This window comes from Strongylocentrotus purpuratus, unplaced genomic scaffold (genome assembly GCF_000002235.5).
Source record: "Strongylocentrotus purpuratus isolate Spur 01 unplaced genomic scaffold, Spur_5.0 spur5_scaffold_21, whole genome shotgun sequence".
Taxonomy (NCBI): Eukaryota; Metazoa; Echinodermata; class Echinoidea; order Camarodonta; family Strongylocentrotidae; genus Strongylocentrotus; species Strongylocentrotus purpuratus.
Window position 1 is genome coordinate 23,028,881 of NW_022145607.1, and position 24,439 is coordinate 23,053,319.

The 24,439-nt window shown below is 39.2% G+C and overlaps 1 protein-coding gene across 2 annotated transcripts; it reads left to right on the plus strand.

The window, feature by feature from the left end:
• Window positions 1-1,023: 1,023 nt before the first annotated feature.
• On the plus strand, window positions 1,024-18,739 carry LOC590401 (serine/threonine-protein kinase LATS1). Of its 2 annotated transcripts, none has more exons than XM_011671802.2 (7): window positions 1,024-1,606; window positions 4,029-4,570; window positions 12,286-12,448; window positions 13,456-16,062; window positions 16,492-16,722; window positions 17,333-17,439; window positions 18,137-18,739. In XM_011671802.2, the coding sequence occupies exons 2-7, from the start codon at window positions 4,232-4,234 to the stop codon at window positions 18,635-18,637; spliced, it is 3,948 nt and encodes a 1,315-aa protein (XP_011670104.2). In that variant the 5' UTR covers window positions 1,024-1,606; window positions 4,029-4,231; the 3' UTR covers window positions 18,638-18,739. The 2 variants fall into 2 exon arrangements, with proteins under 2 accessions (XP_011670104.2, XP_003723560.2); XM_003723512.3 differs by having other exon boundaries at window positions 1,026-1,606; window positions 12,283-12,448.
• The last annotated feature ends 5,700 nt before the right edge of the window (window positions 18,740-24,439 follow it).

Genomic DNA, 24,439 nt, shown 5'->3' on the forward strand with positions numbered 1-24,439 from the left:
TAAGATTTTAAAAGTAGACAAATTATTATCCGTTTAAAATTGTGGAGGAAGTTTGTTTTTTTTTCCTTGGGGGGGGGGGGCACTATAGCATGCATGGTACTTGGTAGGCATAGAGGGGGCAACATTCTTACTCGGTGTAGTGTCCCTCTATAAAGGGACACTAACTCGGTGAAGGCCACCGACAGTGGAAGGATGCGGGATGGGGACCTAAATCATCTTCTTTTCTATTCCTTTGCGGAGTGGGGCCACTGGTGCACTCCCCACCCCCACTACGGGATCGGAGGGACCGCATACGTGTTCCCAAAATCTCCGGTAAACGGGTACTTTTCGTCCGGCCCGAGAATTGTAAAAAAAAAGGGAGTGTATTTGACTTTTCACCCGGAGATTTCAAAAAGGGGGTGTTTTTCTTTCTCTCTCTTTAGATTCCTGAGAAAGTTAAAAAAGGGTTTATAAAATATTTTAAAAGGGGGTCTCTCTCTCTCTCTCTTATTGGACTCCCGAGAAATTTTAAAAGGGGCTTTATAAAATATCTCGAATAATTAGATAAAGGTACTTTGAGCAGTGTTCCGGATTAAGTGGGGTCTCCAAGGCTGGAAAAGCCCGCGAAAGGGGGGTTCAGAAATGTTGGCAATCCTGAGATAGGAGGGGGATGCTTTCAGAAGGAGGGAACAACCATACGCGTACCCTAAATAACACTGAGTGGGGGGGGGGGGGGCGGGATGCACACATTGGACACTTACAGTTACACCCCCAAAATGAATCATTCTGAGAATGCATTGTCATTGAGTTCATGTCACAGAAAAATTTGGAGTCACTGGCCACATATCCATTAAATCGTCCTTTCATTTCATATTATGTCCTGGTGACATTCATAAGTTCTTAGTGTATGCGAAACATCCGCCTCCGCGTTCGGAGCTAGCCTCCAAATTCCAAAAATTCTACAGACAGATGGATTGATAAAATGCGTTCCATTAGCCGAGCCCGCTCAAGGCCGCTTCGCCGATAAGCCGCGCTACATTCCTGATCGAGACTCAATTCTCCCAACACAAAGGTATTTCCCATGGTTCCATGGGATACCATCCGTGGGAAACAAACTGTGTGTGTGTAAAATAAACGTAATTTGTCTGAAGAGAAATCTTGCACATGTATTGTCTATGCGGAACAAGATTGTGAATATGTCATATATTTCTGTGGAGGAAATTTCTCTGTTTCGCAGCGTAAATTGTTACTTTAGAAATTTAGAATCGCGTGGAATCACTTGGATATAATAATTCACGGAAAAGTATCTTCGATTGATTTTGGAATTGGACGGAAACGTGGAAATCTAATTCGTAGATAGGAGGAATGTGAGGCAACCTGTTTCGTGGTCGTGTGAATTTCTTTCTGCATGTTGTCGCACACATACAACTGGCATTGTGTGTGAGCGTGTGTATGACATCAACAATATGGCCACCGACATCTACAGTGCACTGGAAAAACATGCATTGTTTATGTTCCAAACTCGTCAGGAATCATGAATTTCCTAGCCAGCTTGAAATTAGCTTCTCCCTGGTTTCCCCCGTAAAGATATTAGGTGTATAGCACACCAATGTAGATATTGATTAAGGTGAGAAATCATTGACATTTATAATGTTTGTGCCTGTTTTGTGTTGTTAATCTGTTGTTATTCAGGTGTTAATTTAAACTTCAACAAGATTCGAAACAGAACAAGACTCATTCAAGAGAACAGTCTCAGTCTAGTTCATTAGTTGTTAGTTGGCAATATTTTGAATTAGGAAACCACCACACAGTAGTGCTTCATTGACTCACACATATTGGTTTCTCTTTCCCCAACCAATAATCATCTGATCATGTATGTAAATTTCAATTTAGTCTAGACTAGATCATGTAGTCTAGACCTGATGAAATATTCAGGCACAGAACCAAAAAATGGGAAGGTTCTAAAAAGGTATAGAGGTCTAGGCCTACATCATGTAGACTACTATGCCCGTATGTAGTACATTACATCGTGATGTAGGCCTAGATCTTCTTCTTCTTCTTCTTGGTTTCCTCCAGGATTGGAGAACTGCGCTGCGGAGTGTATACTGATCCTTCGCAGAATGAGTAAATAAGATAGATCTAGTAGAGACAATACAAAACTGGGTATATAATATCAAAGATTGCAAGACATGAAGATCACAGCTTATGCAGGAGCTGCTTTGTTCACAACAGAACGTTAAATGTGCATATCTAAGATGAATGTTAGGGTTGCAGCATGATAATCCAGGGCCTGGGCAGTTATGGGTGGGTCGTCGTTAACTCCAACTTCTTGGATCTACATACATGTATTCGTACATGTAGGTTACAGATTTGCTCATTTTTGCTTTATCAATTACATAGGCCTAGACAACTATTTAAATTTTTAAATTTCTGATTTGCTACTTTCAGCAGTAGGGCCAGGGGCGCTGGTCTGAGAATAAGGATTGTCCGCATATAAAACGAGGAACTTCTTCGTAAACGAGGACAGACGCGTCCTAAAAGTAAAAAATAAGGATTGTCCGTGTTTTCGCTGACAATTCTTATTTCCGATTGGCAATGCGGAAAATGGATTCCAGGACGATGCTCTTTGATGCATTTCACACTTACTGTACTTTTTACAGACTTTGATGTTATGAACGATTAATCCTCTGGAAGACGGACAACCCATAAAAGTAGGCGGTGAACTGGGAGTATTTTATTACGCAAATCTGTTTTTTGCATTGCCAGCATGCGGATCGGGAACTCTACACCTGCAGCTGTGCGCCAAAGAAAACGTCCCCCCAAATACGTGGGACACATAGACACCCACAATCTAAGTCTGAACACCCCAGATTTCAAAATGTTATTGATGTACTGCTCAATGCTCATACAGTATGTATACATGTACACGTAAAGTGTAAAAAGGCCAGACCCCCTTCCTGATAATAAATTTACGAATGTACAATGTGGAGTCTTTCTAAAAAAAAAATTTGTTAGCAGCACATGCATATATTGTAAGTTGTATTACCTACATGTACATGTACGTGTGTACTTCCAGTTTCAGTTGCAGTTGTAAAGCTTGGGGAATTTCCCCAGCTACAGTCAACAACAACATACATGTACAGTGTTAGTGTTAGGGTATGAAAATGTATTTTGTCAAACACAAACTACAGGTAGTGAAACCACATTTTATAATGTACATGGTAAGGTGTTAAAAATACAATATCCACTAGCTGCTAGAAATTGTTATTTTTGGGGTGAACAAACTTCATACAACACTGTTCATATACATGTATGTACTGACTGTATCCTGGTTCTTTAATGTTGATTTTGGCTGCACATTATGTACATACATGTACATACAATTGTAGGGAGTATTTTAGGGTATTTCCCCAGGAATTTTATTAATTTATTGTTATTTTTGTGAGACTTCCCTGGTTCCACCGCACAGTATCAAGAGCTCCAGTGTTGTACAATTGTATTATTGAACCTGTACATGGCCAATGTACAATTTTTATATGATGTCTGCGCTACTGACTATTTGATTGAAGCAATAAGACAGGTAATAAATAATTCATTTTAACGTTAGTTCGTTACAGTACTACATTGTACAAACCGGTACGGTATATAGTAAACTGTCAGTGAGAAACACTGAAAGAAAAGGGGAAAAAATATATGTATGCACACTTGTACATGGAGTCGGGCTAACTCGGACCAGGGGACAACTCGGCCCAGCTGCAAAAACGGTCACTTTTTGCATGTCTAGGTTTAGGGTTAGGTTTAGGGTTAGGGTTAGGATTAGGGTTAGGGTTAGAGTTAGGGTAAAGTGACAAAAAAATGACAGTTTTTGCAGCTGGACCGAGTTGTCCCCTGGTCCGAGTTAGCCCGGATCCTTTTACATGTACATGTATGTGGACATCATAGGCATGTTATTGGAGATTTAGCTGTGTATTATTTTAGATGTGTCATGTGCACTCATAATGCTACATGTAATTATGATCTTGTGTTTTCTCAATTTTATCTTTCTACAGGCCACTTTAGTAGTTTCTTTCAACCACTGTAGGAAGTGGACACATGGATTTATACTTTGGATATATTTTAAGAAGTGACTTATTTATCATGCTGCTTGTGGATTTACCTTACATCGACGCACGAGAGTGACATAAGAAAGACTTGAAGCAAAGACTTGAAAGCTTTGTCGCAGGTTGGTGACAACAGCGACAAGGGGGGCGCAATGCAGAAAGGGGCGGCCAACTCCAGGCCGCAGATCTTCGTAGGGAACCACAGAAAAATGCTGCGTGACATCTCCGATAGCCTGCACCACCTCCGGGTTAACCAGCCGAGTGACTCGAGCGGGAGTGGGGCGCAATTATCGCAAAATGGCAACCATGCCAATGGGAGCAACTCAGGAGGGGGAGGGGAGGGGGTACGACTACAGACTGGTGGGGACAAGAGTAGTAGGAGGGCAGGATATAAAGAGAAACTGGACATTATCAGGAACAGTCTCCCAGAGCCTGGATTGAAGATGCAGCAGTATCATCATCAGCAGCCTTCGCCTATCCCCTATGATGAGGTGAGTTTTATCATACAATCAACTTGTAAATATCATCATGCAGGGCAGCGTCTCACGAAACCGTCATATTAGTACAAGTTTACTGACATCCCATTGCAACGCGTGTATTAAGTTTAACACACGTTTCAATGGGATGTCAGTGAACTTGTAGTTATCTCGGTTTCGAGAAACGCTGCCCAGGTATCATTTGAAGGTAGGGGTAACTTTACTGTGGTAAAATATTAAAGTGACTGTAACATTGTTGAAGGTTGATGAGAAAGAGAGAAAAACAAAAATCAGTTTTTCCCAATTTTTATCATTAATAATGGTCTGTTTTCACTCAAACTTTCAGATTATTTTTACTTGTACATCTACATGTAAGCAACAAGTCAGTTACCTTTAAGTTATAGCACCATTTTCTCTCATCTCAACAATTTTACCATTACCAAGTCCCTTTAAGATATGGAGCTATTTAACATTTGGGATATACTTTGCACAATAACAGTATCTTGTAATCGTAACATTGCTAAAAATGTGAGTAGGGACTCTGGGGTATAATGTACAAAAAGTAAATGTAGAGTACAGTGTGTACATACATTTTGTAGATCAATTTATGTGGCTTGACTGTTTGCCTGCCGCATGGATTACAGTAGTTTGTACAGTGTATATGCACTTTACTCAGAGGCTCGCCCCAGAACCAAAAGACTTATTATTGATTTTCTTTGCTGGGTATTCTTAAAACGCAAAAGAAAAATTCCAAGAGTTTTAGGATTACCAGATACAGATGAGCAATCAGTTGATCCGCTTTTGTCAAAGTCTTCTCTAAGCAGGGTGTCTAAAGAAAGATAGACAGCTGGTTTACCTTGATGTAAAGCTTTCCAATTCTTTTCTTAGCGTTTGTCTATTCGTCCTCTATTTTAAGCTCCATTTGACGTCATAAGGAATGTAAATTTATTGAGTGGAATTGAGTCGATGTACTTAAGTTTCATTCTGTGCAAAAATCACATTGCCTACACGCTACATGTACATGTACAATACATTTACAGGTACAGTGTACATGTACAGTGTACAGTACATTTACAAATTAGTTTTTTAAAGATTTAAAGACAACTTGTTTGCATGAATCCACAAAGTCGCATTAATTAGTCAACTCAGAGTTTACAGTCTGCAAAAGTGTTTGTGGATTTCTGTGAGAGAAAAATACACTTGAGTCATCTGCAAATAAAACGAATGATAACATCTTTGCGGAAAGTTGAAAATCGTTAATATACACGATAAACAAAAGTGGGCCTAGAAGGGATCCCTGTGGGACCCCACAAGTGACGTCCCGCAAATCTGAATCAATTCCATTTAAAGTTACAAACTGTTTCAAACTGACAGCCAACGGCTTTAGGTCCTCTCCGAGGGACCTGGTAATGAGGATTAATGCCTTACCAAAGGGCACTGGTGCATTGCCTTGGTTTCGAACCCGCCTACACATGTATGCAGATTGCAGATACATGTACAAAGAGCGGTACATGTGGTCATGAAGCCAAAGGCCTATTATTTTCTGCATTGCATGTGCAGTACAACGGTACAATGAACATGTACTGTACACTGTACTGTATAGTATTAGTGCATTTTAAATAAAAAATATTGTGGATGTCACCTTGTAATTCTTTTTAGTTCAGACTTTTGAGAGTAACCTCAAATGTGGTTATTGTATGTACATTTACATTAGACAGTATTCTTTTATGCACTTTATTTGTAGATAACACCTCATTCTCTACACACTCATTTTGTTTGAAATAGTACACTGTCATTGTACATGTATTGTACCACTGTAATACAATGTACTAGTATGGAACTTTAGCAAATATAGTTAACCTTGAGATGCAGCGACTATTGTTACCTGTACATTGGCTGTATGACTAGCGTGTGAACAATGGCAAGTAACATATTTGTAAGGTTAATCATAAAGGCTCGTTCAGATATGTCGCAATAAATCGTCGCAAAAAAGCCCCCGTTTTTTATGTGTCGATGAATGGCAAAGGTTCTACACATTCACTGAGCTCTGTGTTATATTAAACTTATAAGATTTTTTTGTTGTTGATGTGAAGCTTATTACAGTTTACACATTACATCATCATAAACAGTTTAAATTCCATGGCAGTTTTGCCATGTCATATTTGAACAAAGCTTTTAAAAGCGAATGTACATTTATGATCCAAATCAGACCAACATGTTGCCTGATGTGCAAGTTCGAAAACAAAAAAAATTACTGTCTATTTTTCGATGGGTTTGATTGTATCTAAATGGATCCAAAGTACAAAGTCTACAGTATGCTTGTCATCAGCCTGCTGTGTCACATGAACATTGTCCACTGTATGTTTGTATAAATGATGAATGTACATATACAAATGTACAGTATATTAACAGCAGTTTATGATGACACATACAGAAAAGAATGCACAGATACTGATAGATGCAACAGAAGGTGATAGTCTGGTTGTGAGACTAGAAACGAGAGTAAGGAGAAGATGAAGAAAGTGAAGTAACTCTGGGGAATGCGACCCCTTGACCAGGTGGTTGCAGACATCAAGGCCAGGGTCAAACATTTGACCCCAAGCCAGATGTTAAGAAAGTATACTAAATATAGGAAGCTCAGTTCAGGCCTATACACGGTACATTATGTATGTGTTCAAACCCAGGAGGTTTTCAGTCTCATGCTAGTACATGTACTTCTGAGTCTGATTCTTCAGCATTTGATTCCTCAAGGCTAAGGAAGGAAGTGAAAGCTTGAAGAGGATAAAAGCTTATTTGATTTACTCTCAAGTGATAAAATTCCTTGACAACAAGTTGTGTTTCATTTTTAGGGGGAGGGGTTAAGAGTGCATTTTTCATGATGTTCAGTAAAGTTGTTGAGTTGAAAACTCCAAACTCCAAAAGCTCTAAAAAATAAAAAAATAATGGAATACTATACATGTACATTGTAGCATTCCATTCCTCATATGATGTACATGTACATGTACTCATTGTACTGGTATACAAACAAAAACAATTGAAGAAAACATTGTACTTGTTCATGTCGATTGTAGCTGTATTGTCTCTATTACATGTATTTTAGAGAAAATTGAAGAAAAAACATTTTTTTAAAAGAATATATATTTCCAGAGTTTACCGTAGTTTAGGGAGAGTGGTTTTCCATGATTGAAATAACCTACAAAACCTGTGTTGTCAACAAACTGGTTATTTCAGAATACAGGTCAGCAATCAGCAGAAGATATATTTTTTTTCTAATGCGAAAACATGAACCTGTACATGTGTAATGTGTACATGTACAATGTACATTATGTGGGCTTGTAATATTGTTTGTTTGCGTACTCAATGGCTCGGTGCAGCATGTAATACACATGTACTGTACAGTACAAGAGTTAATATACTTTTTTTTTCTGTCAGAATTTTCTTTTTCTGTCCTTAACTTTAATTTTTCTGTCGTCCTATTTACTATTCCTTTTAGATTTTGTCTGTCTATTTATGAGGAGGCGCGATAGCTCAGTCGTTAGAGCAGTGGTCTCGTAATCCGATGACCCGGGTTCGAAACCAAGGCGATGCGCTAATGCCCTTTGGTAAGGCATTAATTCTCATCACTAGGTCCCTCGGAGAGGACCTAAAGCCGTCGGCCGTCTGGTTGCTTACTTGTACAAGCATTAATGCTTTCTTAGCAGTCAGGTAAAATAACCACCACCATTCCATACATGGCAACATTTGCCTTGTTTGTTTTTTTGTCTTTCTACCAAGATCTATACATTTCTCTCTCTCTCTCTCTCTCTCTCTCTCTCTCTCTCCCCTCTCTCTCACTGTTTCTCTTTCTCAGCTCTATTGTTCATCCCTATTCTAAGAGATAGAGTGTACAACAATAGATGTTCCCCCTTTTGAATAGGCATTGGTAGTTGTGTACATGTAGCTTGGCAAGGGGGATTGTGTAATTCTCTCTTGTGATGCATGCAACCAGATTGGGATTAGTCTTTGTACGTAGTCTTTTTTAAATCCAAATACAACTTCAATTGTTAATTTTTTTTGTAAGGAGAAAAAAAGAGAGATACACATGTAGATTTTAGGATGCTAGATATACAGACAAATGAGAGAAAAAAGTTAAGGATTGGTCATAAGACCAATAATGATAATGAATTACAAACATGTACACTGTATATGTACATGTACATGTACAACTCTATTCTGTATTGTTTTTTGAATTGGTATCCTAAAGTTCATGCCGAAAAGGTATTTAGTTAATAGATACGTGTATACATGTATGCATGGTTCTGAGATAATTGGTGCTGAAATTGAATTTGAAAGAATCAGTGGAATACTGGAATGGTACCTGCAACACCCAAATCCAGTATGAATTGGACTGAATTGCGATGACCAGTGATATTGTGACCGACCCCTTTAAAGATCTGAAGATCCCTGTCAAAAGTTTATTCACCTGGTCTGCTTGCTCTAGACTAGTACCATTGAACAGAAAGAGTGGGGGGGGGGGGGGGGGGGGAGTGCAAAGCAAGTAGGTTTGATCAAAGTCTTGTGTGTGTGTGTGTGTGGGTCGCCAGCCATTGTTAGCAAGATAATAGGCCCAGGAAACGTGCCACATTCTTGGCATTCTTGGATCTGGACCACTGAATCTAGTGTGCGGGCTTTGGGTGCGTGTGCATCATCCAGCTCACCGTCTGGTTGTGATGTAAGTGGGTAGAATAAAAGGACCATGAGGTCACAGGATTAGTCAATTTGATCATGGACCTGCCAATGGTTTGAATGATCTTCTGCCTGCGTAAATTTCTTCTTTGTAGTGATGAAAATAGAAAATTCTCCTTATTAGTAATATACCACACTCCTACAGGGATGGAGGTGCTACACTGTACATATTAAAATGGCCTTTGTTTCCCCTCTTCAAAGAATACTTCCACCTGTGTGTCATGGAGTGCAGTTTTTGTGCATAAATGGATAATGATTACATAACTTTCATGAGCACATATTTTGTCTCCGTGTACATGTATTTCAAAATTTGGTCTGCAATGACTATTATCTGCTCATGTACATGTATGAACTGGGTTATTGCACATGTTCATGTGATGAGATACAGTGTACATACTACATTGTACATGTACATGTTCAGTTAACTAATATACCCCTTGCGAATATGACGTTTTTGTGTTTCTCTTCAATCAAGAATGAAAGATGGACTACCGGTAGTTGAATCTTTAGGCCTTTGTTAAACACTTTTAGATGTACATGTACATGTATGTATAAGTTTTAATATTCACATTCTGAAGAAACATAAATTGGGACGAGTCAATTTTTCACTCACTTAAAAAAATGACAAAACTTGGAGAAATGACGAAACTTGATGCAGGTGCAGATCTTAATATACAGTACCAGTAGTTGTTAACTGTATACATGTACATGTATACATGTAATAGTACTATGCATTCACAAAATTTAAAGTGCACATGTACATGTAAATTGTAATGTACAGTAATTGATTTTGAAGGTGTACACAAAATGATGCACTGTACATATTTGTAAATGCCTTTGGTGATTTTCCTATAAAAAATACACAAAACCCCATGATGTTCCATCACTATAAAATGGAATCCTCTATGAAGTGTTATTGAATTAAAAGCCAGTGCTATACATCCCATACGGAATCTACATTTACATCTACTGTACAGTACTTGTACATCCACGTACATTACAATGGCAAGTAGCCCATTGCATTCTCCAAATGTTTGGAAGTGGGTCACAGGAGTATGTGAAAAAGCTATGGCGGAGTGGTCACAACAAGAAGTCGCAGACATGGGATCTGGTGTGTGCGCATTCCAGGGATTCCCATCGCATGTTTCAGCACTGTGACATCAATGCCCCCACAGCCCCCAAGTGAATTCCAATGGGGTTTTACTGACTTGAGTCCCTTCTGGTTCCATCATTCCAATGCCTAGCCCTTTAAAGACCCTACATGTATCCCATTAAAAAACATCTTGATATAAACGGAAAACTGGATGAATATACATGTAGAAATAAGAATACAAATATGCAGTACATAGGAATAAAAAGTATTTACCCTTTCAATATTGTACAAATGCATATTAAAACCTCATTTTCCGCACCCCTCCAAATAACGGGTCAACAGGGGTCAAATTTGCCGAAGTTACAGTAATGGCATACCATGCGGATCCCATTGGTTCACCTACATACATGTAGCTGAGGCAATGAGCCAATGCAAAGTCATTGTCAACATGTGTACTCGACATATTAAACATGATGTCATCAAGTCGATAGCAGGTTTTTAGGTCGACAACTTCCGATTTTCAAAGCTATAGATTTTTGAGTTTTCAGAGAGCTGATACTCCTCTGAAAGACACTAAAATGGCATATAATTGATATTATTGTAATCTATGGCTTAAATAAGCTTTCTGTTGATATATAATTCATCAATTTTATTTTTCAGTTCAGATATGGTCTTTATAAAAGGTGAACAATACCAAGCTGTTGTACATGAATTCATGAAACCTGGTTAAAACTATCAATAAAACAAAAAACAGCAGAAGCTCAAGAGACATCTTGAAATAAAAGTGAACCAGTAGGGAAATAACATTTTCGTTTATGACACCTCCTTGGATCTTATCATCTTAAGAGGGATGTCCTTTTTTTCTTTCCGGTGACACAACCTGTTTTTCTTAATACATTTGTAATGTAGCTCTGTTTGTACATGTACATGTATACAGCTCATTTGTAGAGGTCTTTTATAACATTACAGAGCTACATGTAAATTGTACAATGTGCATGTACACTGTACATATTAACACACAATGTAGTTGTATCACTTTAGTGTTCTCATGTCTTGGTTGAACATTTTAATCTTCTTCTACATTATGTGTTGAAAACTGCAAAATTATTGAAACTGTAAATCTCAGTGTATAAGACGCACTTTTGTATACATTGTAAGACGCACCCCTATTTTTTTGCAGACTCCATGGGCAGCAAGCCAGGTCTGTGTTAAAAAAAAACAATCGGGGAAGGAACTTTATTTAGTGCGAGGTGCAGTTGAATGCGCCGATTTGTACATGTACTTGTGAACAATGTCGTTTTTAAAACTTAAAATTTTCCTATACAGAAATCTGGCCAGGGAGACATTGCCAGGTACAGTGCCAGTTGGAGAGGCATACATTGTACATCGACACTATATACATGTAGATAGCATATTATTATAGGTCCTCTATAAAGAATAGACCATTCTGTGCAATTCATTTTGAAAAAATTAAATTTTAGTTATTTTATATGTTGGAACAGATGGGAAATTAGCCCGGCACTACATCACATTGACATTGCTGCTTCAGCCAATTAGAAGTGCCCATACATGTAGAGTAGGTACATGTGCATACAACTTTAAAAAATTCATTACTTTATTATTTTTAGTTAGATTTAATTGACACTTTCATCAGTTTGCTTCTCTGACTTGTCTGCTTTCTGAGTACAGTAGTTGTCTATTTGGGTTGGATTTCCCTTTAAGTGTCAAATATTAGACTCTTATCCTGCTGAATACATGTACCGGTACCCTTTTTTGGGGAGGGGGGGGGGGGGGCATGCTGGTAACATTGTAGTACACGTACATGTAGCAGTAACTTCAGATCCTCAATTCAAAATTGATCTCCATAGAGTTTAATTCTCCATTTTCTCTGCTATTCTTGTTCCTCCAGCAGGAAAGCGGAGCGAAAGTCTCCCAGATCTCCAGGCTGTACCAGCAGCAGCAGCCCAAGGGTCCAGACTCTCCGGATAGTAGCATCAGGGACGGCAGTAGCTACGCCAGCAGTACAGACAGCTCCTCACTCAGCAACGGTAGTGGGTACCGCACTGTCCCAGCACGTGAGTTTGATAATGATGATGATAATTTGTTTGTTGGTCCCAACATCAATAGGCCCTGTCCTCATCAGCTCGAGATTGCCAAATATCCAGATATTTTAACTATCCTAATCGCAAATTATCCTGCTAAATTGCGTATTTATCAGCCCGCAGTTGCAATTAGCGGGATATTTGATCGAGATAATCATCTCAAGATATCTTGGGCAAGTTTCCAAAACATCCCGCTATTTGTCCGGTGCATCCTCACCAGCCCGAAGACTCGCAATATGCGCGAATGCTGAGCAAAATATCTTGAGCTAGAGTTTCGAGTTTTGAGGTCAAATCTCGAGCTGATAAATATTAAATACATGAACACCCCTGTACGTGATATGTTACTTCTTGCTTATTTCCCTAATCAGAAATAGCAGGCTATTAGGCAATCTCGAGCTGATGAAGACATACCTAGTAATGCTCTTTCTGCTGACATTGCAATTATTACCCCAGCATTGCATGGTACCCTTTTAATTCTCAAGGGCCAAAACCTGGGTCCTCTCAAGAGTCAAGCGCTTTCACCAATATTTGATAGTGCCCCCCCCCCCCCCATATTTATGAGAAGTAGCACGTGGAGCTCCCAAAGCGGTCTGAATAAAATAAAAGAGCAAAACAATAATTCATTGTTCTATGTCATATGTACAGTGTATGTATTTATTGTTGTTGTAATCAAGTGGTATTGTATGTATTTTCTGCCATTAAAAAAGAATTAACACATTAGTTCTGTACATCATGTACATGCATACAGAATTTTGTATCAGTAATTCAACATCCTGCGAAATTTTAATGGCAATTCAAAATAGTTCTTATACACTCTCTCTGCACACACCATGAAATATTCTTTTCTTTTTCTTTTAGCAGTTGAAATTGTATGGTGTTGATTTGTTACTTGTAAATCAAAGTATTTATGATATCCGAGATTTAATTGGCATGTACAAAATAACATGTGTCTTTCCTTTGTTACATGTACATGCCCACAGCTCATGGGTTCAAGCGGAAATCTAGCTACGATGACAGAGGGCAGCCACTACTACAGTCCAACGCAGCTGGAGATGCCTTGCAGCACCCATCACCGTACGGCCAGCAGACTTCCCGTCAACAGATCCACCTAGGTGGTAGCGACAATACCCGCAGTCTTTCATCCATATCTTCAAACAACTCCTTCAGCGATGGCAGGTCCTCTTCCATTCAACAGCAGCAGCAGGCAGCATACCCTGGCCGTTCCTACACATCCATAATGGCCGCTGGTGACAATTTGGCACCAAACTCACAGGGAATGCCTTTTGCAGGATCAGTTGCACCCGGTGGTGACAGTAGACTCCAAACGCAGTGGAACACCATGAATTACAGCGGTTACCCTGCACATTCGAGAGACAGTAGTGGGCAAATTCATATAACTGCCGGTAGGGCTCCGCCGAACAATCTGCAAAGCACAAACCATAATAGATCAGTGCCATCTATGGAAAGGACAAAGGTAGCAAATATGTTACATATAGGTAACAATGGTGATATTTACCAGTCGTATGTGAATCCAAAAAGAGACAATTCAGGGTATGTGTCGAGCCTGACTATGAGTAGAGTGCCAGGGCCAGCTGATAGCGGTTACAACCAAATAACAATCAATCCTGAGGACAGAACTATCAAAAGGCAAACTGTTATTACAATCTCAACAACATCGTCAACAACATACTCAACGGGAAAGCAGTTTACCGTGTCGGATCCTATGTCTTCGCATAATCCGCCTCCTTATCCGCAAGGAAGGACTTACAATGTTCAAGCCGCAACGGCAGCTGCGCAAGGTCAAAGCATTCCCCAGTCCAATGGATATGACTTGGGACAAAGACATGGAACAATGACAAATGCCACCTACTCTGTACAAAGCACACAAGTGTCCAGTCAGTTGGCAGCACAGCATAACCCACAAGCCGGGTCAAATGTGACTTATAACGGGCAGAGTCCCAACATGTCAAATCACCTGAATGTGCAACATGGTTCCACTTCAAAAGAGCAGCATCGAAGCTCTGCTCATATTATGATTTTACCACCCGACAATCAGCCTAACATGTATAGCCAGGACATGATAAGTGCTATGATCAGTAAAACTCAGCCTCCTCCGAGCTACGAATTCAGCACTCAACATCGGCAGACCCCAAATTCTATTCAGACTCAAGCAGGGCACATAGGTGGGCAACAGCAGAGAGGAGGCACACCAACCATGACTCAACAGCAGTTCAATACAGCAAGACTCACTCCCCAGAATAGTCAGAATCCTAGCAATAGCAGTACTGTATTCAAGCCAATTCCGTCACAGATGGGAGGAGGCAACGTGGTACAGATTCAGACCCAGCTCCCTCAGCATCATCAACCGCAGCCTGCTGTGGTAACGATTAGCCGCATTGATCCGAACAATGATTTAACGGGAGGTAGCAAACCGCCTCCACCATATAGGCCAGCAGCTCCTGTGCAGAGTGTGGAAATGAAGACCAAAGACTTGCATCTCAAAGTTCCCGTCCCTGTTCCTGCTGCTGTTAGTTCAACTGCCCTCCCAGGGCCAGGTTACTCTTCACCACCTATTCTTCAGTCTGTTCGAAGTACCACGGTGGCTAAACCTGTCCTACAGAAAGCCCATGGTCCTGACCAGCCTCCACCTGCTAGGGGTTCATCCCCAGACACAGTCAGCACTCAAAGCACCAGCACACAGAGCTCCTCCACAAGATCAGAATCCCCTCTTGTCAGACCTCCCTCTCTTATTTCAGAGATCTCGGATGTTGGTGATCTTGAGAGTGCATCCAGCGATTCCCAGCCTCTCGAGAAGAGCAGAATAGAATCCCCTGTTCCTGAGCGACGCAACAAGGGTAGGCATAAGGAGAGGTACGAGCCTCGGGTCAAGACCTACAATCCGCAAGCCTACAAATTTTACATGGAGCAACACGTTGAAAATATCCTCAAGTCGCATCGGCAAAGAATCACAAGGCGGATGCAACTTGAGCAGGAGATGCAGCGTGTAGACCTAACCTCTGGGGACCGTGACCAGATGAGGCGTATGCTCTTCCAGAAGGAATCCAACTACCTCCGCCTCAAGCGTGCCAAGATGAACAAATCCATGTTCAAGAAGATCAAAACCCTTGGCATTGGAGCCTTTGGTGAGGTGGCTCTTGCCAGGAAAGTTGACACCAATGCCTTATACGCTGTAAAGAAGCTACGGAAGTTGGATGTCATCCAGCGCAACCAGGCGGGCCACGTGAAAGCAGAGAGGGACATCCTGGCAGAGGCGGACAACGAGTGGGTAGTCAAACTCTACTACTCCTTCCAGGACAAGGACAACCTGTACTTTGTGATGGACTACATCCCAGGGGGTGACCTGATGAGTCTCCTGATCCGTCTAGAGATCTTCGAGGAGGACCTGGCCAGGTTCTACATCGCTGAACTGGTCCTGGCCATAGAGAGTGTACACAAGATGGATTTCATCCACAGAGACATCAAACCAGACAACATCCTAGTTGACAGAGATGGTCATATCAAGCTCACCGACTTTGGTCTCTGCACAGGTTTCAGATGGACCCATGACTCGAAGTACTATCAGAAATGTGAGTTTTGATCTTATACCTCACTTTGCTTATTATAAATTCAGGTTTCAATATTTTAAGCAAATAAATCAGACACATCAGTTGAGATCTATCCACTTGAATTTGGTAATCATTTTAAAGTCACTTCAGTTCATAGGTGCATTACAAGTGCTCGTGCTGTAGAAGAGTAGAATAGGAGACCTTGTACATTGTACATGTAGAAATAATCCCATTAACAGCTCACAGAGGAAGCTATCCCAGGATGAATGTCCATCCTGCGTTGTCAGTCGTTAGTGGTGCATTCAAACAATCAAACTACATCTTATATATTTAATATTCTCATCAATAAACATGACTTGTTTATTAAACTTACAACATGTGTTGTTTTTGCACCTGCTCTTGATAATTCCACCTTTTGTTTCACCCTTTACTCGTTCTTTGATGCAACAGCTGGTCATGCAAGACAAGACAGTATGGAGCCCTTCGACACCATGGACGGTGAGAAGTGCAAATGCATCAACCACTTCGCTCACAAAGAGAAAGAGCTGGACCTTTCATCTCTCGACAAGCGCCCTCTCAAGACGCTGGAGAGGAGAAGGAAGCGGCAGCAGGAGAGGTGCAAGGCCCACTCCTTAGTTGGAACCCCCAATTACATCGCCCCTGAGGTCCTTACCAGAACAGGTGAGGTCAATGGTGATGATAAAGGACCATTTAGTGGCATTCAGGGACAAATACATTTATCATTCATGTGAAACCTGCAAAGATATTGCACACCTGTTAGGCCTTTAGAAAAAAAAGATGTTGTATTGCCCTTTATGCGCCAAAACATTGGTCGGTCGATCAGAAATCTTCTTCTTCTTCCTCTTTGGGCTGATATTTCTCAGTTTTAAATGCTTTAATACATATTTTTTTTAAGCCGACCGTAGATTTCACGATTTTGGGGTCGGTCGCAAAGGGCAATACAACATCTTTTCAACGCTGTATGGAACCCTTAATTGCATAGCTCCAGAGGCGATGATAATTGAAAACAATGAATGGCCTTTGGTATGTTTATACATAAACATTGAATGCTCCGGAGTTCAGTACAATAAAATTCATGAGCAGACAAATGTTATAGTAATGTTATATTGCACCAAGGCCACAGGCTGAGGTTGAAATATTATACCCTATTTTATATGTATATACTATAAATACAAGCTGATTGATCAATCAATTTGGTCCAAGGGTAGAAAAAAACCTGATTGTACTTCAGTTTGTCTTTAACTTATGAGGTCTTGTCTTTCCCATGCAGGATACACCCAGCTGTGTGATTGGTGGAGTGTAGGTGTCATCTTGTACGAGATGCTTGTTGGTCAGCCACCGTTCCATGCAGACTCACCCGCTGAGACCCAATGGAAGGTACGTCATATTTAATTACTTGCCTCTATCACTTTATAATAACCAAATTGTAGCATCCAATGTTGAAGTTCCATACTATGAGAAAGTATTGATTGCAGATGAGAAGACAAAGACATTTTCCAGAAGATATTTTTTCAATAGTTACCCCTGGCTACATTAAAAAAATACGTGTTCGTACATTCATGACCCTACCCCATAGTGTGAACTTCGCAACATGAGATTCTTGCAAATGTTATGGCTCATGCAGAATATAATAATATTGACACTCTGTAAAGTTTCTTGGCTCATGCAGAATATAATAATATTGACACTCTGTAAAGTTTCTTGTCCATACCAAAAGCATATAGGCCATGTGACAGCAGTTTTCAATGGCAAAATGCCCATTCTGTCCTGTAAAGTATCCTACAAGCATCTCACATTGGCAATTTGGGAATGTTCATTGGTTCATAGAACACACCAGTCATGACAAAATCATGCATATTCAACCACTGATCCATTAAAAAAATTCTTCCTGTATGTAGGAACTGTGAGAGGCATTGATCCGTGTTTTTTTTTTTTTAATACAATTTTTGTAAGTAAAATACATATTTGGTGATTAAAGAATACAGTTTTTGAACTCCAGAGGTTGGCAGGGTCTGGTGTTGAGTTAAAGCTAATCCCAGTGTCTTATCTGTATTTTGTTGACTATCTTCTTCAGGTGATCAATTGGAAACAGTGCCTTCACATCCCGTCCCAAGCCAAGCTGAGCCGTGACGCCTCTGACTTCATCCTCCGTCTGTGCACGGGACCCGAGGAGCGTCTGGGCAAGAATGGCGTCCTGGACATCAAGTCGCATCCGTTCTTCCAGACCATAGACTTGGACTCCAACATCCGCAAGATGAAGGCCCCCTACATCCCCACCGTCCGCCACCCCACTGATACCTCCAACTTCGATCCCGTCTCGCCCAACAAGCTCGGCTCCGACTCCAGCACCGACAGCTGGGATAGTAACCCCAACGAGGAGGAGAACCATCGGCAGCAGACGGACCATGCCTTCTTCGAGTTCACCTTCCGGAGGTTCTTCGACGATAACGGGCATCCCTACCCGATGCCCATCGACATTGATTCGTCGCCGGGACCGGGGGAGATGGAGAGATCGGAAGGAGATGGAGCTGCTGCTCAAAGTAGCTTAGACATGCAAGACATGGTCTATGTCTGATTACGATGACATCAGTTAGTTTCTTTGAAACAAGATCTTAACAGCACATGATGTGCTGCGACTTGTTTACATTGTCTTTTCATGTTTTGTTGTATGGTATGTTTTGTTCCTGTCTCCTCAAAGGAGACATCTACCACTGATAATGTGTTTATTTTGACTTTCACGATTTTCAGCTGCATAGTTCATTTTCAAATGAAAAAATATGCCAAAGTGCAAAACAAAATGACTGAAAAGATGCTTCTGACAGAAAAGCATTTGAAATATTGAAAAAACCTGACATACAAATCTTCAAATAAAATGGCAGTAACTGCTTTTTTTTTTTTTTTTTTCGTGAGTACATGTGGATAGCTAGGGGTAGGTTTAATATTCAACTTCTACTGTTGAAAATTCTCTAGGTGATATATCAGATTTGCTTTCTTTTCAGTATTTTCTCATTAGTTAAAGTCTGGTGGGCGTCTGCTACCGTAAAGTACAGTTTTATTGGTTGTATGGTTTATTTTGGGAAAACAAAAATGTATTTGGTTGCTCTCCGTACAGGCATAGCCAAGATGGAATGTGGTGAAATTCGACACGCTTGAATCGTCAGACCACAATCCTTGTCTAGGCAGTGTTCACACAGAGAGTTAACGCACTCTGTAATACGTTTTTAACATGGATTTCTAATTGGTTTCAAACACGATTGATCTTCAATGGGATCAAAGTCTTTAAATAGGAACAACCTGAAATGAGTGTAATTTTGTTCACCCCTCCGCTAAGTGCATTCATGAGTATGACATGCACAGCCAACGAAGGTATCCAAAAGACTTTGATTTATCATTATTGATTTACCAATTATTTATACCAATCTTTATACACAATGAACAATATCTTGGAATGAATATTTCCATTGTTGTTTTTTTTAAAGCAATTTAAATAGAGTAATGAATCATTATCATGCCACTTTCATTTTTGCACTCAAGAAATAACATTCTATGGCCCACCCTATAATGTTATGTAGAGTTAGAGTGTTATCAGTGACATGGGAGAAGATACACAGGGCATTTGATGTGTGTAGTTCAGGCATGCAGCAGACCGTCATTACCAGTTATGTGTGTAGGAGTCCGCCATTGTGATGGTGGTACATTCCAACATGCCTCGCATACATGTAATTGATATTTAAAGACGAGGGTTCAAGAGGTCATGGAAGTAAGTCACCGTGCAAAGTTCAGGGATATTCCTCTTACAAAACAATACACATCATTCATTTGTAAGAACCAAAAGAGCATTGAGTGAGGACAAATGTTGTTAGAATTTCATGTCCAGTGCTTTTTCCTCTTACAAAACAATACACGTCTATCATTCGTAGTAAGAGCTAAAAGGGCATTGAGTGAGGACAAATGTTATTAGAATTTCATGCCCATTTTCAGTTTTGAAAGGACAATGCCAAGGAAAATAGGAAATCATGTTCGGTGCTTTTTCCTCTTAACAAACAACACACGTCATTCATCTGTAGTAAGAACCTAAAGGGCATTAGCAATAAGTGAAGATAATTTTGTTTAGAATACCATGTCCATTTTCAGTTTTGAAAGGGCAATGCCAAGGAAAAAAAGAAATCATATCCATTGCTTTTTCCTCTTAAAAAACAATACACAATGATCATTCGTAGTAAGAACCAAAAGGGTATTAAGTAAGGACAAATGTGATTAGAATTTCATGCCCATTTTCAGCTTTAAAAAGAAAAAGAGGAAATCATGTCTGATGCTTGTTGCTCATACCAACTGTTAAAAACACTGCAAGTGTGTTTCAAGGCGAGGGCTAAAAGGGCATTAATTTAGTTTAGTTCCATCAGGATTTTACACCTTATGGTCTTTATAGGACAGTTTTTTTAGAAAAGTGGAAGAACATGTCAGATTTGTTTGCTTGTTTGCCAAGTGAAAAAACAATGCAAGTCGCTGGTTCATATTGAGGATTAAAAGGGCATTAGTTGAGTACAAAGTCCATTAGGATATAGTTCCTCTTTTGGTAGTAAGCAATGAAGATCAAAAACAGATTTCATTTCTCAAACTTAATGGCCCAAATTCACAAAACAAGGTTTGAGCTCAAACCTCCTTTTGTTTCGCCAAACCTCCTTTTGTTCTTTACAAACCAGGTTTGTAAAAAACGCTTAAAACGTGTCATATGACGTACAAAAAACCAAGGTTTGTCGACAACCCTCCTTTGTGAATTCAGGCCAACGAATCTGCTCTTATTAGCAGACTAATTTAAAGGGTAATAATAATTTATGAATATCTTACTGAAACCCATTTAAAATCTATTTTGAAATCACAATGTGTATTCTATTAAAAGTACTGTTATCACCTGGGTTTCTCAGAGTATCGTATTCAAACAATTTGTAGAGGAATTTGATTAATGGATGTTAAACTGAGCCACAAGTATTTCACACCTAAATGAAATAATTCACTTCAAATATGGTCTAGTCCTTCTCTTTATTAGGACTCCAGTGTGTTGTGTATTCATACAATACTTGAAGGGAAAATAGAGATACATGTATATTTAAATCTATGCTACAAAATGATAATAATAATTAGTCATGATAATATGTCTTGTTTACCCAGGGTAGCCTCATCAGTACTGATACTAGGGACTTTTAGATTTGCATGTCGACATAGTGGACTACAACGTGTGACGTCCTTTTAAGGCATTGGCAGTGCCATAAAAGGACGACGCATTGCCTTAAAGGACATCACACGTAGCAGTCCACTATGTCGACGTGCAAATCTGAAAGTCCCTATTGTTCTCCCTGAGGGCCCTGCAATCATGTCATATATACTCATTTGAGCAAAATGTCCTCCCTGGTTTAAAGAATTTTTTTTTTTTTTTGAAGTTTCAGTGAATTGCAACCAACACAGTACGTCACTACATGTAATATAGTACTGCTCAAACAGTCACTAATTTGATGATTTTCTGGCTCGATTAAAAGCAAGAATCTGGAATGTTGGAATTCAATTTTGCTGAATTATACATTTCCCAAATTAGACGGAATAAACATTCTTGTGTGGTTCCTAAAAATGACATTTATAAATCTTCCCTGTTTAGTCTCTATTTAGAATATATATGTAATCTCAGTGCAACAACCATCACTATAAGACTCCAAAGCTTTCTGTCTATTCACAAATAAGCCTTGCAATGGGTGCAACTTGTGCAGGACAAAGAAATTCCATTTTCCAAAATGGCTGCTTATTGGATGATCAAAAAAACACGTTTTCGCAGAGGCAATCATTCATAACAAGGATTCTTTGCCCTGCATCGTGTACGTGATATTATGTTTTATTTTTTATATGATTTCAATTTTAAAGCACCTCTGCTCAAGTAGCGAATGTATGTAAATATATGCTCTACCACCCCCCTGCCGGCTCGAAAAGCAAATTACTTCTCTCCTTGTAGTTATGAGTGTAACCTTGTTTTTAAGGAATGCAAAGATTTCATTGGAATTTCATGGGAATTTGAGCACCAAAAATGAGCTACAGGTAGTGCTCCTATTTCTGAAGTATGTTTTGATTTTGATTTTTCACTCTCACAACAGGGAAAATTTTGCTCTACCAATTTCCTCCTGTTATTTTTCATATACATGTATGCTAAATGTAAACAATCTTGAATATTTAAAAGTTGTGATTCTTTTCTGTGTGTCGTAAGTTTTCAATCTGGAAGTTTACTTTTGCAAAATTCAAAATGTTAAGATTTGGCTTGAACAATACCATCTCTTCCTTTGTAATTGAGGCACTTACCCCAAGTATTCAAAAATGTACTGGTACTTGTTCATATTTTACGTTTTCATGAATATGCAGAAAACTCTGCTTGCACAAAAACTTTGTTCTAAATTTCATGTATTGACATTTTTGTTGTCCTTTTTGGTGAGAAGTGTTTTTTTAGGGATCTTCCTCCTGATATGATGGTTTTAGTATATTTGTCAGTTGTATCATTTAAAGCCTGTCTGCACTACTTGTAGCAGCTTGCGCCCTCTATATAGCAAACAATGCCTAAGCAGTACCCTTTGGCCCCCATGAGAGTTGATTTGATGAGATAACTACCTGTTGTTGACCATGCAGGGAGGTCTAATCCCTCCTGGCCAAACTAGTGCAGATAGGCTTTAAAAGAATGTATGAATTTGTTCTTCTGTCATAGATGTAGTTTTCAACTAATGATAATCATGAAGAAAAAAAGGGGTGATATATGCTCTCTCTCTCTCTCTTACTACTTGTGCCAATGCACATTATGGTTTGAAATGCACCTTTTATATTGCAGTAAACAGGAGTGGTTGCCTAAATTACTCCATTTTTTCCTTCTCTTTCTCTCTTTCTCCTCTCTCCTTCCTCTCTTTCTCTCTCTCCCCTGCAATCTTTCATGATCTCTTTGATCTCTTAAACAAAGCTCTTTTAAAGAGATCTCTTTCTCCAGTCTCTGTTAACCCAAACAAACGGCACTAGAAGCAGCTTTTGCTGCACTTACATTCTATATTATAGCATGTAAGAGTTCCCCTCATAAAGCCTTTCTTAGCACTCGGAGTGTTTCTATTTGTGTAACATTTAACAGCTTAAGTTCTTGAAATTATATCATTTGATTTTAATAAAGAATGAACAAGACAAAATTCTTGCTGAAACTAAAAAAAAAACCTGTACAATTCTTCAGAGCCAAAGAATTTCATGTTTTTATAATGATATGTATTTATGAATATATTTAAAAAATGCCTTAGGCCAAGATCAGTACATAATACTTTTGTCAATAATGTAGAATTTTGTAGAATAAAACAAATACCAGAAAGAGCCTATATTTGTGAAAATACTGATAATGCCTTGTACATGTTTTTTTTTAAAAAGAAATATTCCTCTCCCATGTACTTTGTTACCCCTATCATGACCAAAAGAGAAAATAATTGTATATTTCTATAAAGATATATACAGATTTCCCTTGAATATTCAGAGTGTGATAGGGGTACAGATATGTTATATACTTGTGAGCCCCCCGCATATATGGTGTTTTATATAATTCAAACTATATGTGCAGAAAGGAAGTTTGGGTCATAAATTGTATATGTGAATATTAGATGACCAAGACACGTTTTGTGTACATTGAAAGCAATTAAATTCAACATGTCCATTGGAATATTTTTGTGTTCAGTGCTTTATTATGTCTGTTTTGTTAATGTATGAGTGAGCAAGAATGTGACTTGATTGATAAAAGTCTGGGTTTTTGATTGAGTATTATTGATTGATGGATGGATGGATGTACATGTATTTGAATTAGGTGGGGGAATAATAATTATAATCAGAGACCAAGTGCACGATCTGCATATAGATGAAAATTCTTCCATTTCCAATTAAATCACTTTCAGATTCAAGGATCTTCTTTTTTTTCTCAGAAATTTGAAGTCTTTGGTATTTAAGTATTATTAAACCCCACTGACCCAAGAACCAGGAATGGTCTAGTGGTATAGTTTATGGATGGAGATTGTATAGCAATTGGAGGATCCAAGATCAAGGCTCTCCTTGTCTGCACATTTTTACTGTTAAGTCACTTTCAGACTCATGGATCTTTTTTCTCTCATAAATTAGAAGACTTTGGTATTTAAGTGTTATTGGTCCCAACTGACCCAAGGACCAGGGATGGTCTAGTGGAATGGTCTGGTTGTATATTCTATAGATATTGTATAGCAATGGGGATCCAAGATCAAGGCTCTGCTTACCTGTATACTTTTTACTGACCTGCTTTCATCCATACATAAATCAATCTTGCAGGATGAGAAGAGGGAAGAGAGAGGGAAGAGAG

Excerpts from the sequence above, each read along its gene's own strand:
- LOC590401 (XM_003723512.3), top strand. The coding sequence starts at position 4,232 with ATGCAGAAAGGGGCGGCCAACTCCAGGCCGCAGATCTTCGTAGGGAAC. Across the intron at positions 12,449-13,455 it reads GTACCGCACTGTCCCAGCAC|CTCATGGGTTCAAGCGGAAA; the intron begins GTGAGTTTGATA and ends ACATGCCCACAG. Across the intron at positions 16,063-16,491 it reads CTCGAAGTACTATCAGAAAT|CTGGTCATGCAAGACAAGAC; the intron begins GTGAGTTTTGAT and ends TTGATGCAACAG.